The sequence below is a fragment of the Muscardinus avellanarius genome, assembly GCF_963383645.1.
Source record: "Muscardinus avellanarius genome assembly, chromosome: 13".
Taxonomy (NCBI): domain Eukaryota; kingdom Metazoa; phylum Chordata; class Mammalia; order Rodentia; family Gliridae; genus Muscardinus; species Muscardinus avellanarius.
Window position 1 is genome coordinate 95,249,228 of NC_137799.1, and position 16,589 is coordinate 95,265,816.

The following is a 16,589-nucleotide window of genomic DNA, read 5'->3' on the forward strand; positions in this document are numbered from 1 at the left end:
AAGTCTGTGGTTTTAAACTGTACATGGACAATACGGAAATTTGCACACGTGCACCAACAGAGGGCCAGGTGGCGATCCGAACCATTCACTCAAGAAGCAAGGCAGACCTTGCACAGCCCGTTTCCTTTCTGCGTGATTCAAACTTCCCTAGAAAAGCAGAAGGCAGGCCAGCCAGCCCCCTGCCACTGGTACCCGGCAACTCCCAAGGCCCGACCCGCGGAACGGCGGAGCAGAGCACGCTGCTTTTAGAAAAAACATCACTATTTTGCCGCACCTGACCTAGAACTGGACGCCTGCCTTCATTCCCATACAAAAGCAAAATTCTGACCAAAATGATGTTTTTTTAAGGAATTAAAGACGTAAGTTAAGAATGAGCCCTCAGCGTATAAAACGTGATACACAGAAAAATTCTTTTTCAAGAGCCATTTGTCTATCTTAAGGGTAGGCTCTTTTTGAAAAGAAATAGCAATTATACTCACCCTCCAGAAGTAACGAATGAGCACCGGTATCACAATCTCACCTCAAAATTGTTAGAGTCTTTTGTTTGAGGTCCTTGGATATATATAATTTAAATAAACAATCCGTGAAGAATATTCATTTTCCTTTAAGATAAACTCAGCCAAATGTGCATAGCCTATGCTGAGCCGCGTCTCTCTGGGTAAAACATAATTACCCATGCTCAGAAGCTCAGAAAGCAGGTCAAATTAAAACAGACCCCAACGGTGAAAAGGACTTTTTTTTTTTAACACCAATAGTCACATTATAAGTATTGTTATATAGTTAAAGATAACCCATGAAGTCGTCTGTTTCTTTGGAAATCTTGGGTCCAGCACCACCAAGATCTATTTTACCTAAAGATGCACTCTGGCGAATGTTTAACTTGGACGTGCAGCCAGGATGGAGAGCCCAGCCGCCCGAGGTCTCTTAACGTTACTGACACAGGTGGGGATACGGCTCGTGTCTCGTTTCCTTTTCAACCACAAGGTTGCCTTCAAGAGGCAGGACTGAAATAACGCAACTCGGGCCTCCACCTGTGGAGGCCGAGCTCCAAGGGGCAGGCAGCACCCGCTGAGCTCCTTAAACACCATGCCATGTTTGCACACAGGAAGAACTCTATTCCCACATCACGGTTTTATAATTCTTTGTGTTGGAAGAAAACTCCTTTCTGGACTGGGGCTCCTGGCTGCAAACCCTCCGTCCCTTTGAACCCGTTTAAATGGAAGACTGCAATCCCTGGGGTGGGGGGGGGTCCCCAATCCTCCTTTGGCTGCTGGAAGCCACTCGCTGCAGAACGAAAGACAAACACCACTGAGATCTGTCTGCTTCAGCAACCAGGACCTGCGTGTGCAAGGCGAGGCTGCGTGGCCTGCGCCTGCTGGCCCGCCGCGGGGCCCTTTCTTGGGGGCACAGGACGCCCCCCAGCCCGGTGCCCGCGGAGGGCTCGGGGCCGTCCAGCTCTATCTAGCACGCGTGTTTGCGGACGCCGGACCGGCCGGGGGTCCCAGACGCCGCGGGCCCGCCCGCCCCGCCGCCCGCGGACCCACCTTGACCACGTAGGTGACGCCGGGCCCCAGCACCTGGTCTCCGGCCGGGGCCCGGGGCGGCGCGTCGCCGGGCCGGCTCATGCTCGCGGGGCCCGCGCCGGGGTCCGGGGTGGCCAGGCTGGGCGCGCTGCAGCTGGCCGCCAGGCGGGCGGGCCGGGCCAGGCCGCGGAGGCCGGAGCTGGACACCTTCAGGTGGGACACCTTGTGGAGCAGGTGGCCCAGGCTGCCGGGCCCATCGCCGTGCGCCTTGCGCAGCGCGGCGCCGGGCACCAGGTAGGGCGCGGCGCCCTGGGCGGCCAGCCCGTGCAGCAGGTCCTCCACCGAGGCCACCGAGTCGTTCCTGAAGCGGCTGTACTTGGCGCGGGGAAGCATGCCCCCGCGCCGCCCCGCGCCCGGCCCGGGCCGCTACACGCCCGCCCCGCCGCGCTGCCCGGCCGGCCCCGAGGGCGCCCCCGGCCCCGCAAGGCCCGCGGCCCGCGGCGCGCGCATGGCTGGCGGGCGGGGACTGGCCACCCGGGCTCGAGGGCCGGGGACTGGCCACCAGGGCCGGGGACTGGCCACCGGGGCTCGAGGGCCGGGGACTGCCCACCGGGGCTCGAGGGCCGGAGACTGACCACCGAGGCTCAAGGGCCGGAAACTGCCCACAGGGGCTCGAGGGCCGGGGACTGCTCACCAGGGCTCAAGGGCCGGGGACTGCCCACCGGGGCTCAAGGGCCGGGGACTGGCCACCGAGGCTGGCTCGAGGGCCGGGGACTGCCCACCGGGGCTCAAGGGCCAGGGACTGCCCACCGGGGCTCAAGGGCCGGGGACTGGCCACCGAGGCTGGCTCGAGGGCCGGGGACTGACCACCGGGGCTCAAGGGCCGGGGACTGCCCACCGGGGCTCAAGGGCTGGGGACTGCCCACCGAGGCTGGCTCGCGGGCCGGGAACTGGCCACCGGGGCTCAAGGGCTGGGGACTGACCACCGGGGCTCAAGGGCCGGGGACTGCCCACCGGGGATCGGGGGCTGCAGATGGCTTCCTGCGGAAAGGAGAGAGGGAAAAGAAGATGGAAATAGACATCCAGGGCTGCCAGCCCTGGAGCCAACCGGCCCTCCCCGCCCTCCCTGCCCTCCTGGGGCTCCCGGCCTCCCGCCGCCCTCCCGCGTGCCCAAGGTGGACCCCGCGAACTTCCCGGCCCTTTGCTGGGCCCCCTCCCCTGCCCAGCGCGTCCTGGTGCCCCGGCGCCCTTCCTGGGAAGTCTGGGGCGAATCCCCAAGAATTGGGATTTGGACAGCGGCAAGAGTGTTTAAATAGAAAACAGAAAAGGAAGGTGCACCCCCCCCCACACACACACACCCCGGGGAACGGCAAATACCGGTTTCCTGGGGTCTTTCTCTTTTCAAATCAGCAGCGCAGCCATGATGAGTGTCTCTGTGGCATTGCAGTTTAAAAAAAAAAAAAAAACCAACAACACCCTCTAGGTGAACTTGAGCGCGGCGCCCCTCGGGGGTCTCCCCTGCCGGCTGGCCACAGTCCTCGCCAGGGTTAGGCTGAGCGTGTCCTTCCGGGAGGCAACAGGCTCCGGGCACCCAGGCCAGGAGGGGCTGCGTCCGAGCCCCTTCCAGGCGGCTGCGCCTGGGCTCTGGAGCGATGCCCGAGACACGCTCCCCGCGCCGGAGACGCCCCCGCCGCGACGCAGCCCTGCGCGGGGAGGGGGACCGCGGGGAGGGGGGCCGCCGCGCGCCAGGACAGGTGCAGGCCTCCGGCCTCCCCGGGGGAGCAGGGCATGGCCGCCCGCAGGCCGGCCGAGGCTGGAGCCCGCAGGCCCTTCTCCGCGGGAGGACGCCCCTCCGGAGTCGCCCGCAGCTCCCGCGACTTGTGGGGTGCGTGCGATGCGTTCACCCCTGGCACGCGCCCAGGGCACCCCGGGTCCGCATGGGTGTCCAGCCCCGCGGGATCAGGGAGCGCCCCTCTCGGCGGGCATCTCTGGGCACCCCCGGGCGCCCGCTGCCCCTCGCTCTCCTCGCGTGGCGACGGCACCAGCACCCCCCAGGGACCCGCCAGGGGCGCCCGCAAATCTGAAGCCGAGCCGCCCGGCCGCCCCGGGCCGCGGTCCCCCTTAGCAGCAGACAAAAACAGCCAAGTGTGAATGGGACGCCGCGGGTGTGAATGGAGGGCCGGCGAGCGGCCCGCGATTCTGTGAATGGGCCGGCCTGCAGCCGGCGGGGTCCGGGCCGGGCCTCGGCCAATCAGCGGCCGCGCCGGTGACTCATTCACCCGCGCGCGCACCGTAGTGGGAGATTCCATCTCCATCAAGGGCGGGATCTGCTATCCCACGGCAGTGTGGGAAAAAGAAAGGAAGGGGAAAGGGAGAGTAATGCCACCCGGCTTGATGACGAAGACGCCGGGGGGGGGGGGGGGCAGCTGCTTTGGAGAAGGGAAAAGTGAATTTTGCAAGGAAATTCAAGAGCCAGGGTCAGGTCCGAGTGTGAGCAAGACCGCTCTCCCCGAGGTGAGCTGCCCCCACGCTTCCATTCACCAGCTCTGCCACGGCAAGGAGCAGGCGTGAATGTGGCTTTTATTATGAATGTACGAAGAATCTACATTCAAAACCTGGGATCCGCGGCCCTAGGTTCTGTTTCTTTAGCATTTGTTTATTTATTTGATTAATTGATTGATAAATGAACACTTAGGCGTGCTCTGAGTCACCAAGGGGTAAAAAACCCTAAGGTACATAATTGACCCTTTAGCCAACGGGAGACTTGGAATATTACAATGGAGCCGACAGAGAAAAATGGATCATTTAATTCCAGTACTTGGGAGGCTGAGACAGGAGGATCACAGCTTTGCAGCCACCCTCAGCCACTTAGTGAGATTCTCTGCAACTCCGTGAGATCCTGTTTCAAAGCAAAGAATAAAAAAAATAAGATTGGGCATGTAGCTCAGAGGTAGAATGCCCCCGGGTTCAATCCCTAGTTCCACAAAAAAAAAAAAAAAAAAATCAAATATTTGTATTTCCAGAACACAATAGTACCACAAAGCCAAGCTATCCAGAAATAAGAATGACATCCTGGAATCCAGGAGAATCCAGGAGAAAAGCAGATTAGCAGGGGCTGACGCTGTCCCGCGAGGCCCTTTCCCCCAAAGCCCTGGGGGAGGAGACCGCCTATTAGGTGATGATCCATTCAGAGGAAATTTTCTTAATCTATGCTATGATTTAAATATGAATTACCCTCTCTGAAAACTCTTATGGAAATCTGATCCTCATTATCGGTATTAATAGATTGGAAACTTAATCCAGCTACGGTATGTAGAGGTGGGTCCTTGGGAAGGGATTTGGATTAGCTGAGGTCATCAGAGGAGAGCACCATGGCTGAATCTTAGAGGCTTCATAAGAGGGAGGCCAGGTGTGGTGAGGCACACTGGTAAAACCAGTATTGGGAGGCTAAGACAGGAGGATCACAGGTTCAAGGCCGGCCTAGGAAATTTAGTGAGACACTGTCTCAAAATAAGAAATAAAAAGGGCCAAGCGTGGTGGCGTTGGGAGGCTGAGACAGGAGGATTACAGGTTTGAAAACAGCCTCAGAAACTTAGTGAGGCCCTCCACAACTTAATGAGATCCTATTTCAAAATAAAAAATAGGGCTGGGAGTGTAGCTTAGAGGTAGAACACCCCTGGGTTTAATCCCAAGAACCACATACACCAAAAAATTCAGAAATAGCCAGGCGTGGTGGCGCACGCTTGTAATCCCCGTGCTTGGGAGGCGGAGACAGGAAGATTGCACTGTTTCGAAGCCAGCCGCGCTGGCTTAAGAGACCCTGTTTCCAAAAATATATATAAAATAGGTCTGGGAGTGTAGCCCGGCGGTAGAAGGGTTTCCAGGAACCCCAGTACCACCAAAAAAAAAAAAATTCAGAATTAAAAAGCCCTGGGGGTGTAGCTCAAAGATAAAATGCCCCTAGGTTTAACCCCTAGTACAGAAAGAAGGAAAGAAAGAAAAAGAAAGGAGAGAGAGAGAGAGAGGTTAACTTAGCTCGTGGTTTTAGAGGTTAAGAGGCATGGCCCCACCTCCGCTCTGTGTAGCAGGGCTCCAGGGAGAACAGCAAAGGCAGACGTCTGTGGGATTCTGCGCGTGGACATATTCTAACCCAGGAGCATAGCGGGCCCAGGCCTCGCCACCCCTTCCGAGGAGGTGCCCCGTGACACAGGCCTCCCACCAGGCCCCACCTCTCCAACCCCAGTAGTCTCTGACCTGCCACGCTGGGGACCAGGTTCCCAGCACAGGAGCCCCTGCGTGGGCACACACCATGTCCAAACTGCAGCAGGTCTGAGGTCTAGGTGGCAGATCTGCTCCCTGCGGGGAACTGTGGCCAGCCATGTGTCCACTCTTCACGTAAGGAGTGGGGAAGGACAGGCGTGGACTATCTATGGGGTAAGAATACTCTGGAACAGGCCGCCCAGCAGTTCAGCACCCAGGAGAGCTCCGAGCAGCCCGGGTTCCCACACTCCCTGCAGGACAGGGTTAGGGCCACAGCTTCCCAGAGGTTGCCCGCTGGGTCCTTGACACGGGACCCTCCAATCCTTGACACCCTACCGTGTTGGCCCTGATATGTTACCCCATTTTGCAGGTGGGAACAGTGAGGCCAAAGAGGTTACGTAACTTCCCAGGATGCCGCAGCCAGCAGGCCACAGAGCAGAGATTCCCACCAAGTCAGCCTAACTCCTGCACCCCCACAAAGACAACACTACAAAGGGGGTCTCCATTCCAGCTCGGCTCAGCTCCCACCTTCCGGGGAGGGAGGAAGAAGACACCACCTCCTGCCTCGCACTGTTGCCATGGTGACCAGGCAACGCACTGGAGCCCGCCAATTCAGCACGAGATCACGTTACTGTAGAGCAGGGAGATTGACTGATCACTACCAACTTTACACCCAGAAAAGGGACAAGGTACGCCATCAACATGCTGGCCTAATTAGGGGGACAAGATGGCGAAGAAAGCTCTCATACGCTCCGGAGCAGAGCTGCCATAGAGAGGGTGTTACTAGGACAGTCGTTCCTGTTTCAAACATAAGAATCCTGCCGAGTGTGCTGGCGCAGGCCCGTCATCCCAGCACTTGGGAGGCTGAGACAGGAGGATCACAGGTTCGAGGACAGTTTCAGCAACGTAGTGAGCCTCTCAGACACCTAGTCAGACCCTGTTTCAAAATAAAACTAAGATAGGGCTGGGGGTATAGCTCAGAGGTAAAAAATGCCCCTGGGTACAATTCCTAGTACCACACCACACACACGAAAAAAAAAAAAAAATAGCAGAATCCCAGAAAGAAATCCTTCAGGAAAAAAAAATAATAATAACTAGACTGCAAGGATTTGCTCTCTGCAGTATAATTGCAAAGCTGCTGTTAAAAATAGTTCTTGGCTAAAACATGGAAAGACCATATTTCATTTGTAAAGTTATAAATTATAGATCTTCCTGAAGAATTAATTCATTTAAAACACTTTTAACAAGGTCTGTATCCCCTTCCGAATCTAGATAATCCTTTGATTATAGTTTTATGTAGAAGCAATTTCACGTTCCTTGTCTTTCCTGAAGAAGATCTATTCTTAGAGACATCATTTTACAGTCCGACCTCCACAAATGTGTCTTGTTCCATGGAGTTGAGACATCATTATTCTGGGAGCCTCCCCCTGGTCACGAGGCCCTCAAGATTATTCTGAGTATCAGTGCTGTAAAAGCTGCTATAATAACCATCACACATGCAGCTCCTCTGTATCCACTGAACTACTCTCAATATATATATATAATCGCAAGGAAACAAAAACGTCTTATAATTCTTGAATGGTGTTGCTATATGACCATAATAATATATACCTGGCGTAACCACTTATAAATAGGAAAGGCTCTTTCACTCCCAGTTAGGGAGGTTCTAGTCCAAGGCAGGAGAGAGCCCTCTGCTCTGGGTCTCTGATGGCCCACCAGCTGTCAATATTGAGCAGTGGGTGGTAGAGCAGTTTGCCTCCCAACCAGGAAGCAAACGGGGGAAAAAAGGGCTGGGGTCTGACAACCTTTTTTTTATTTTTTAAGGTGCTGGAAATTGAACCCAGGAGCATTTTACCTCCAAGCTACACACCAGCCTGATTTTTTATTCTTTATTTTGAAACAGGGTCTCACTAAGTTGTGGAGGGTCTCACTAAGTAGCTGAGGCTGGCCATGATTCTGTGATCCTCCTGTCTCAGCCTCCCAAGTACTGGGATTACGAGAGTGCGCCGCCACGCCCGGCTGACAGCCCTCTCTGAGAGCATCCCCCGGTGACCTCAAGATTTCCCATTAGCTCCATCTCTTAAGGCTTGTCCACCCTGGGTCCACACCTTGACACAGGTTTGAGGACCTCCCAGGCCCACATTGTAGCAGCTGCTAAATGCCTTACCACTTTTCACTGCCGGCAGTAATCACAAGGAACCAACTAATTTCCCTGCATCCTCGGCAATTTGGATTTTTTATTTTTATTTTTGTGGTTTTCCTAGTTGTCAGTAATATGTCGTATTGAATAACTGTGAGACAGTTATTGAACGGCCTGTGATTTTATCTGCTGGGGGGAATGCCAACCTTCTTCCAGCATCCGGACTGGTCCATTGCAAAGCCTCGAGATGTGCCAGGCCCCCGTGGGCCAAGGCTGCGGTGGACTTGAGCCTCGAGGACCTTTCTCTGCACCTTCCCGTCAGAGGTGGTCCTGCCTCGAACCTCAGACCCATGGTTCTGGATTCTTTGCAATGTTTTGGCTACTTTTAACTGCCACATACCATGTAGATTTTCTCTATGGTTATCAAATGTTTATCTTTTAACCTTTTTTGGTAAATATTTTAGATATGTAATGATACATAATATGTTATATATAAAATGTATCATCTTGTTATATAAGCATTTGCATATTATATAATATGCTAGAGGACTTACACATAATTATATATTATGTGTATTATCTATATTGATAATTTATTTGTTGATTACATGCATTGTTTGTTTCATATGAAGAATATGAATCAATATGTCTCAATTGATACATAATTATATATACTGATCTACTATAAAAGCTAGGTTGGGAGCCGGGTGTGGTGGCTCACACTTATAATCCCAGTACTTGGGAGGCTGAGACAGGAGGATCTCAAGTTTGCAGCCAGCCTCAGCTACCTAGTGAGGCCCTCTGCAACTTGATGAGACCCTGTTTCAAAATAAAGAACAAAAAATAGGGCTGAGGGTGTAGCTTGGAGGTAGAATGCCTCTGGGTTCAATCCGCAGCACCACAAAAAAAAAATAATAAATACATACATAAATAAACCTAGGTCGTATAATATTTATATACATTATATATACTGTTTCTCATATAAATATGTTATAATTTATAATAGTTATAGATATTAATATACCTCACAACCCATATTTGTATGATATTTTCACCTATCAATTATATATAATTTTATTTTATATGAATACGTTAAAATTTAAACATAATTTTAGCCAGGCACAGTGATGCATGCCTGTAATCACAGTACTTGGAAAACTGAGACAGGAGGATTGCAGGTTTGAGGCCAATCTCAGCAACTTAGCAAGACCCAGTTTCAAAATAAAAAAAAATAAAAAATAAAAGGGCTAGGGGTGTTGCTTGAAGGTAGAACTCCCCTGATGCTGAGTTTAATCCCCAGTACAAGAAAATAAAGCCAGATGTGAGAAGTCATCTGGCCAGCTCGTGGCCCAGAGAAGCCGCCGCCTCTCAGCCGGCACGAGCGAGGTCTCTGAAAACCGCAGACAGCCAGCGAGTCCAAGACCAAGCCACGGCGGTCAACTCGAACTGGCCTCAAGGCTGAGGAGCCTCGGTTCGGGATTCTCAAGTGGACGTTTGTACACACGGTGTTTTCATGTACCAGAATGGCAGCGGGTTCAAAACCACCAAGTGGCCACACTTTAGAAAACTCACTGAAGCTGTGTTCAGAGTGCTGCCTTCTGGGTTTGAATCCAGGCTGCTCCCCGCACAGATGGCCTGCATTCCTCCAGGGAGGCCATTGAAAAACGTCTTCCCTCCCTGCTGGGCTCCTCCTTGGAGCGGCCATAGCCTGGGCGGTGGAGTCAGCGGTTACGGAGCCATGCTGGGCTCCTTGGTCACACCCTGGCCCTGCAGCCAGGCAGCTGCCTCTTTTCTGGAGCCCACTGCTCTCTGTGGTAAGGATTGCCCAGAAGAGGTACTCAGCCCAACAATGTGTCTCCCTTCTGTAGCCTTGTTCTCTGAGACCATCTGTCTCTGAAGCCATTTGGCACTCTGACCATGCCTAGAAATCACATTTTTTTTTTGCCTTTGAGATTTAAAAATAACACACACACATGCATGTATACTTATGCACGTGTAGGCAAGTAAATATATATATATATGTATATGTATATGTATATGTATATGTATATATACACACACAAATACACAGATATACATGCTTAACACACAAACAACAATGCCAGGGCTTAGCCCCAGATTCTGATTTAACTGAGTAAAGTGGGCCATGAGTATTATTATTTTTAAATAGATCATGTACACACACAAACTCCACAAAAATCACCAACACAAATTCATAGCAGACGCTTCATCAGATGCAGAATTACAAACATGATTTCACATTCTTCATGGCTGCTTTTCAGAATCAATTGGCAGGGCTGATGAATACTGGCCATGGAACTACAACCTTAGGAATGATCGAAGTTAGGTGGCATGGTAGTGCATACCTGTAATCCCATTATTTATGAGGATGAGACAGGTGGATTGCAGATTTGAGACTCTAACATTAAAATTGAGTTGGGAGCTGCAAAGGAGGCAAGAACCAGCCAAGTTATTAAAGGCCTCTTTAATCAAACCGGCACCTTTAGGCGAGGTCTGCTGATGTGGGGGAAGGGACCAGTGACCGAGTCCCAGAATCACGGTCAGCAGAGTCACACTGCAGAGGGAATTGAGGGTATTTAAGTAGCCGGGTCTTGGGGTAGGGCTAGTGGCATGGGAATGCTGGTCCTCTCACAACACCTGGAGTCTCATGGCATCTAGAGGCTGCCCCAAGATGTCTGGAGTCTCACAACACCTGGATTCTCCCGACCTCTGGAGTCTCGGTACATCTCCGCTTCTGGCTTCCAGGGTTCTGCCTCCTGTCTCCTGAGGGGATGGGGAGGGACCCAACCTATCAGAGACCAGTGTCAGCAACTTAGCAACATCCTCAGCATCTTAGGGAGACCCAGTTTCAAAACAAAACAGGTGTTACTCAGAAGTAGAATGACCTTGGGTTCAATCCTCAGTACCAAAACAAAAAAAAAACAACAACAACCCTACAAGTGACTGCCAGGAATGGTAGTACACACCTCTAATCCCAGTGCTGAGGAAGCTGAGACAGAAGGATCACAGGTTCCTGGCCATCTTCCATAACTTAGCAAGACCTTCAGCAACTTAGTGACATTCCGTTTCAAAATAAAAAATAAAAAGGGCGGAGCATGGTGGTGCACGCTTGTAATCCCAGGAGACAGGAGGATTCAAGTTCGCAGCCAGCCTTGGCTACTTAGTGAGGCCCTCTGCAACCTAGCAAGACCCTGCTTCAAAGATAAAGGACACATGATATAGCTCAGAAGTATGGGTTCCATCCCCAGCACCACAAAAATTAAAAAAACAAATAAATAGAAAATTATTTTATTTTTTATAAGTAAAAAATAACTGTAGTTTAGAGGTCCAATGTCCCTCTATTCAATCCTCAGTACCAAAAAATAAAAATAAAAGAATAATATGGAGGAAATGCATGTTCTGAAATCCATGGGTATCACTATTTTTTTAAAAATGCAAAAGGAAAAAACACAAAACCCTGTATATGAATGAACACCCACACACACACGCACACATAGATTTCCACACGTGAGCTCATACTAGACAACACCATAAGAGCGAAAGCGTGTCTAAGCGAGGCACACCCCTTCCGGAGGCGCCCGAGGCAGGCCGGGGGAACTGGGAGGCCAGAGCTCGGGACGCTGCCACGTAAACAGGAGCGGCTCCGGTAGCACACACTCAGCACGCCCTGCACCCTGCGGCGTTCGTGACCTTGGCTTATGCACTGCTGGTTCAAAACATGCATTTTTTCCTGTAATTTTTTAACTATATATGCTTTTTTCAATGCACTGTCGTCTTACATCATAATGTAGTTGAATCTGTTAGGGACATACATACACATAGCACTTAGTGAGCTCCCCCCCCTCCCCAAACATACATTTTATAAAGATATCTGTCCTAGGTACTGTTTTGAAGTAGTCCATCAACCACAAATTATCTTTATGTTTTTCTTATAAAATCCTTCTTCCAATATTTTTATTGCCTTTGTGTATTGTAGGAGGCTCAATTTTGCCCAAAGGACCTGGAATTCATTCTTTCACTCTGTGTTATAGCAAAACATGTGTTACCATGGTTTCCTAAAACAAAATTTCAGTTAGCAGATGGAGCCACTGAGAGGAAAGAGTCCTACTGGTGTAGAAATCTGGAAAGGAATGAGAGCTAAAATAAACACATTTCAAAAAGTCCTCCGATTTCAAATTACAGTGAATGACTGCCAACAGTATGGTGGCGTATTAATTATTGTATTAAATATTTTAATTGATATATATCTTATAAAAATTAGCAAATTCACAACATGCTGTATTTTAGTCAATACCATTTTTAAACTTAGAGAACGTTGGATGGAGGTAGATGAAATGTGGGTACTTATTTACAATTCCTTGTAGATGATTATAAACTACTGGAACATTTTGAAACCCTGAAATGAATCCATGAAGAAAGTTCAAATCGTCTCCACAATTTAAATGATGTGACCTTTGTTTTAAAAATTCCAAAATTATAAGGTGTGATTTTTAAGGTCGGTGGCTTGTTACTGCTCACAATCTGTCCCCCAGGGTGATATAATTTTATCAGGGCACGTGGCTGTTGAGAATGAGAACTGTATTTCCCAGCCTCCTTTGCAGCTACGTTTGGTCATGAGACTGACATCACAATGTGGGTCAAGACATTCCACCTTCTTGGAACCTTCCTTAAGTCCAGCAGCCTGCACTGTTGACTGTCTATTCATTATCCTTTTTTCTTTTCTTTTGTTTTGATTCGGTTTGGATTGTGTATGTGGCGCTAGCATTTGAAACCAGGGGCAGTCTAACTCCAAGCTATATCCCCAGCACTACTATTTCATTTCCTTTATTCTATTTTATTTTGTGGCACTAGGGATTGAACCCAGAGGCATTCTACCTCTGAGTTACACCCCCAACCCTATTTTTTTATTTTGAAATGGTCTCACTAAGTGGTAGAGGGCCCCACTAGGTTGCTGAGGCTGGCCACAAACCTATGATCCTTTCTCAGCCTCCCAAGTACTGGGATTACAAGCATGTGTCACCATATCTGGCATTTTTCTTTCTTTTTGTGGTAGTAGGGTTTGAATCCAGGGGCATTCTGCCTCTTAGCTATGCCCTCTGCCCTGTTTTATTTTTTAATTTGAAACAGGGTCTCACTACGTTTCTGAAAGCCTCCCTAAATTCCTGAGGCTGACCTCAAACCTGCGATCTTCCTGTCTCAACCTCCCAAGAACTTGGACTACAACCACGCCACCATACCAAGCTTATCTTTTATTTTAAAACCGGGCCTTAGCCAGGCACAATGGCACATGCCTATAATCCCAGTACTTAAGGAGGTCAAGACAGGAGGATTGCAGGTTCAAAGACAACCTCAGAAAGGTAAGGAGATGCCCAGCAGCCTATCAAGACCTCGTTTCAAAACAAAAGTAAATAAATAAATAGATAAATAAAGAGGGATGGGGGTGCAGTTCAGAGGTAGAATGGCCCTGAGTTCAATTCTCAGTACACACACACACACACACACACACAGTCTCGCTAAGTTGCTGAGGATGCCCTCAAACCCCCTATCCTTCTGTTTCAGCCTCCCAAGTACTGGGGTTACAGGCAGCCACCGTCACCCAAACTCACTTTCATAAACAACCCATTCCCCGGTTGAGTGAGGACACCCAGTCGGAGCCTTAGAAATATTGTCAGGATTTAGCCCTGAGATGGGAAGGAGCAAGCGTTCCCCGGCTCTCCCCCTAGCTGTTCACAAGCAAGGGGGCAGACTCGCTTCGCCCGCTGGGTGCAGGCTGGTGGCTGCTCTTGTTGGCAGACTTCAAGCCCGTGCTTCCAGGGTGAGATGGTTTCTTCAGTTTGGTAAATATGCAGGTCTGTGAAAACGTGTGTTAGTAAACCATAGCCTGCGGGAAACTGTTCTAAGTCTTTTTAAAAAATGGCTTAAAGAGTTAGCGCTTTTTGCTTGCTTTGCCAGAAGACTGCCCCTCTTGAGGGGACTGAAGACAGGGGCCTCGCTGCCCTCCGCTGTCTAAGCCATTTCTTCCAATTCTACACACCTTCTGCTTGGTTTGCTGAGAGGCAGAAGACTGCCAGTCTTGCAAAAACTGCCAGATAACAACTTACCTTCTAACGCGTTCCCAACCTGACGCTCTACTCCTCAGCTAGCGCCAGTCAGTGACTTGGTGATCCCGCCTCCACTCTGTAAGCTCGTAATAAAGGGAAGAGCTGAGCTTTGCTCAGGGAAATGGGCTCTTGCGCCTGCTCCCCTCTCAGCTCTCTGAAATCAGGAATGAAGTCTCTAGAGCCTTTACTTACCCTGTCATTCCGAGCCCTACAGAGCCCAGCAGTAGCGATGAGTCAAAAGACTATAATAGAAGTTGTACTTGGGAGGCTGACACGGGAGGATTGCAGATTCAGGGACGGCCTCACCTACTTAGTGAGGCCCTTTGCAACTCAGTGAGACCCTGTTTCAAAATAAAGACTAAAAATAGGGCTTGGAGGTAGAATGACCCTGGGTTCCATCCCCAGTACCAAAAAAGAAAGAAAGAAAGAAAGAAAGAAAGAAAGAAAGAAAGAAAGAAAGAAAGAAAGAAAGAAAGAAAGAAAGAAGTTAAAGGGGAAGGTAAAGGCACACTTGTGAATACATCAATGTTGGAAAAAATTACTATGTGAATTTTGAATATTTTGAACTGCAATGAAACTACATATCAAAATTTGTAAAGTGCATTTATAAATAAAGAAAAATTAGATATAAGGGCTGGTTATCCAATTAGACAGAATACACAAGATTAAGCCCAGGAGGAGAAACAGACAGTGAAGAGAGCTAACAGAACTACTAGCTGAGAAGATCAACGCAGTTATCTTCAGCAAAAGTAATAGTATAGAACAATACATGGCTAACCAAAATCCAGGCTTAAAAACTAGAAGGTCAGTGGGGCGTGGTGACAGACGCTTGCAATCCCAGCATTAGTTTTGTTAAGAAGAAAAGAAGTAAAATATTAAAACAAGTATATAGCTGGGTGTGGTGGCGCACGTTTGTAATCCTAGCATTTGGAGATCACAGCAGGAGGATCACGGTTCTCAGACAGCCTCAGCTACCTAGTGAGGCCCTCTGCAATTCAGTGGGACTCTGTTTCAAAATAAAGAATAAAAGAATAGGGCTGGGGTGTAGCTTGAACGTAGAATGCCCCTGGATTCCATCCCCAGTTCTGTATATAATTTACATAAAATTCGACCTGTGTAAGTAGAATGTGAAAACCCATATATTCTATTGAGATGGTAGGTTTAGCAAGGCGTGGTGGAGCATGCCTCTATTTTATAATTTTTTTTATAAAATATATAAGGCATATATTTTATAATATTTGGGGAGTTGAGACAGGAGGAAGACTGCAGAGCCAAGGCCAGCCCCAGCAACTTAAACAGCCTCTCAGCAGCCTAGTACGACCCTGTTTCAGAATGAAAAAATTATAGTCGGGCATGGTGACACACACTTGTCATCCCAGTACTTGGGAGCTGAGACAGGATGAGGTTTGAGGACAGCCTCACCAATCTCATCAACCTGATTACATTCTGTTTCCAAATAAAAATAAAATAGAGCTAGGAGTCTAACGTGGAGTAGAATGCCCATGAGTTCAATTTCTAGTGCCACATACGTGTACACACACACACACACACACACACACACGCAATTATTAAAAAGGACTGGGGGTGTAACTCAGAGGTAGAATGTCCCTGTGTTCAGTCTCTAGTATCATTAAAAAAAAACTGAAAAATCAGAGCTGGGATGGCAGTGCACTCCTGTAATCCCAGTACTTGGGAGGCTGAGGCAGAAGGATCACATCTTTTATTCTGGTACAAGATATTGAACCCAGGAGCTTTCTACTTCTGAGCTATACCCCTAGTCCTGCAGTTCTAGTCTTTGTTTGTTTGTTTGTTTGTTTGTTTGTTTGTTTGTTTTAAGCAGAATCAAGTTAAGTTGCTGAATGTTTCACTACATTTCTGAGGCTGGCTTCAAACTTGCAATCCTCCTGTCTTCAGCCTCCCAAGTTCTGGAATTACAGATGTGGGCCACTGTGCCCGGCTTCGTTCATAATACTAGGGCCTAAAAAGCTACACACATGCCAGGCATGGCGGCACACATTTCTAATCTCAGTATTTGGAAGGCTGAGACAGGAAAATCATGGGTTCCAAGCCAGACTCAGCAATTTGTGAGGCCCTCTACAATTTAGTGAGATGCTGTTTCAAAATAAAGAATAGAATAAGGTTGGGGGTATAGCCTGGAAGTAGAATGCCCTTGAGTTCAACTCTCACTACCACAAATTAAAAGAAAATAAAAAGCTGCACAAAGTAGATGCTGGTAGAGGAGTGTGCGTGGGTCTGAGCTGGCCTCTCAGAGAGGGGCCTGGGGAGCAGCACAGCATGAGGTACTGACCGGAGAGGACGTGGGGGAGAAGGGGGCCGCGGGAACCAGCTGGACGCCTCTGGCGTCCCTAAGTCACTGTAGACACGGGCTGGGCCTGGGGTGCTGTTTTGCCTGCTTCGTCCCATGCTGCCTGCGCAGGAGCAAGAGGAAGCAGGCCAGCCAGTGTCCCGTGCACGCCTGTAACCCCAGGACTTGGGAGACTGAGACAGGAGGCTGGCAGGTTTGAGGCCAGCTTGGCAACCTAA

At 49.7% G+C, this 16,589-nt stretch overlaps 1 protein-coding gene across 1 annotated transcript in view; it reads right to left on the reverse strand.

Moving 5' to 3' along the window:
• Positions 1 to 1,916, reverse strand: part of SHC3 (SHC adaptor protein 3) — a gene marked incomplete at both ends in the record, with an annotated part of 85,568 nt that extends 83,652 nt beyond the window's left edge. Inside the window, one exon of the mRNA XM_080708602.1 lies at positions 1,545 to 1,916. Within this exon, the coding sequence (XP_080564728.1) occupies positions 1,545 to 1,916 (372 nt within the window). The remainder of the gene's footprint in view (positions 1 to 1,544) is intronic.
• Between the last annotated feature and the right edge of the window lie 14,673 nt (positions 1,917 to 16,589).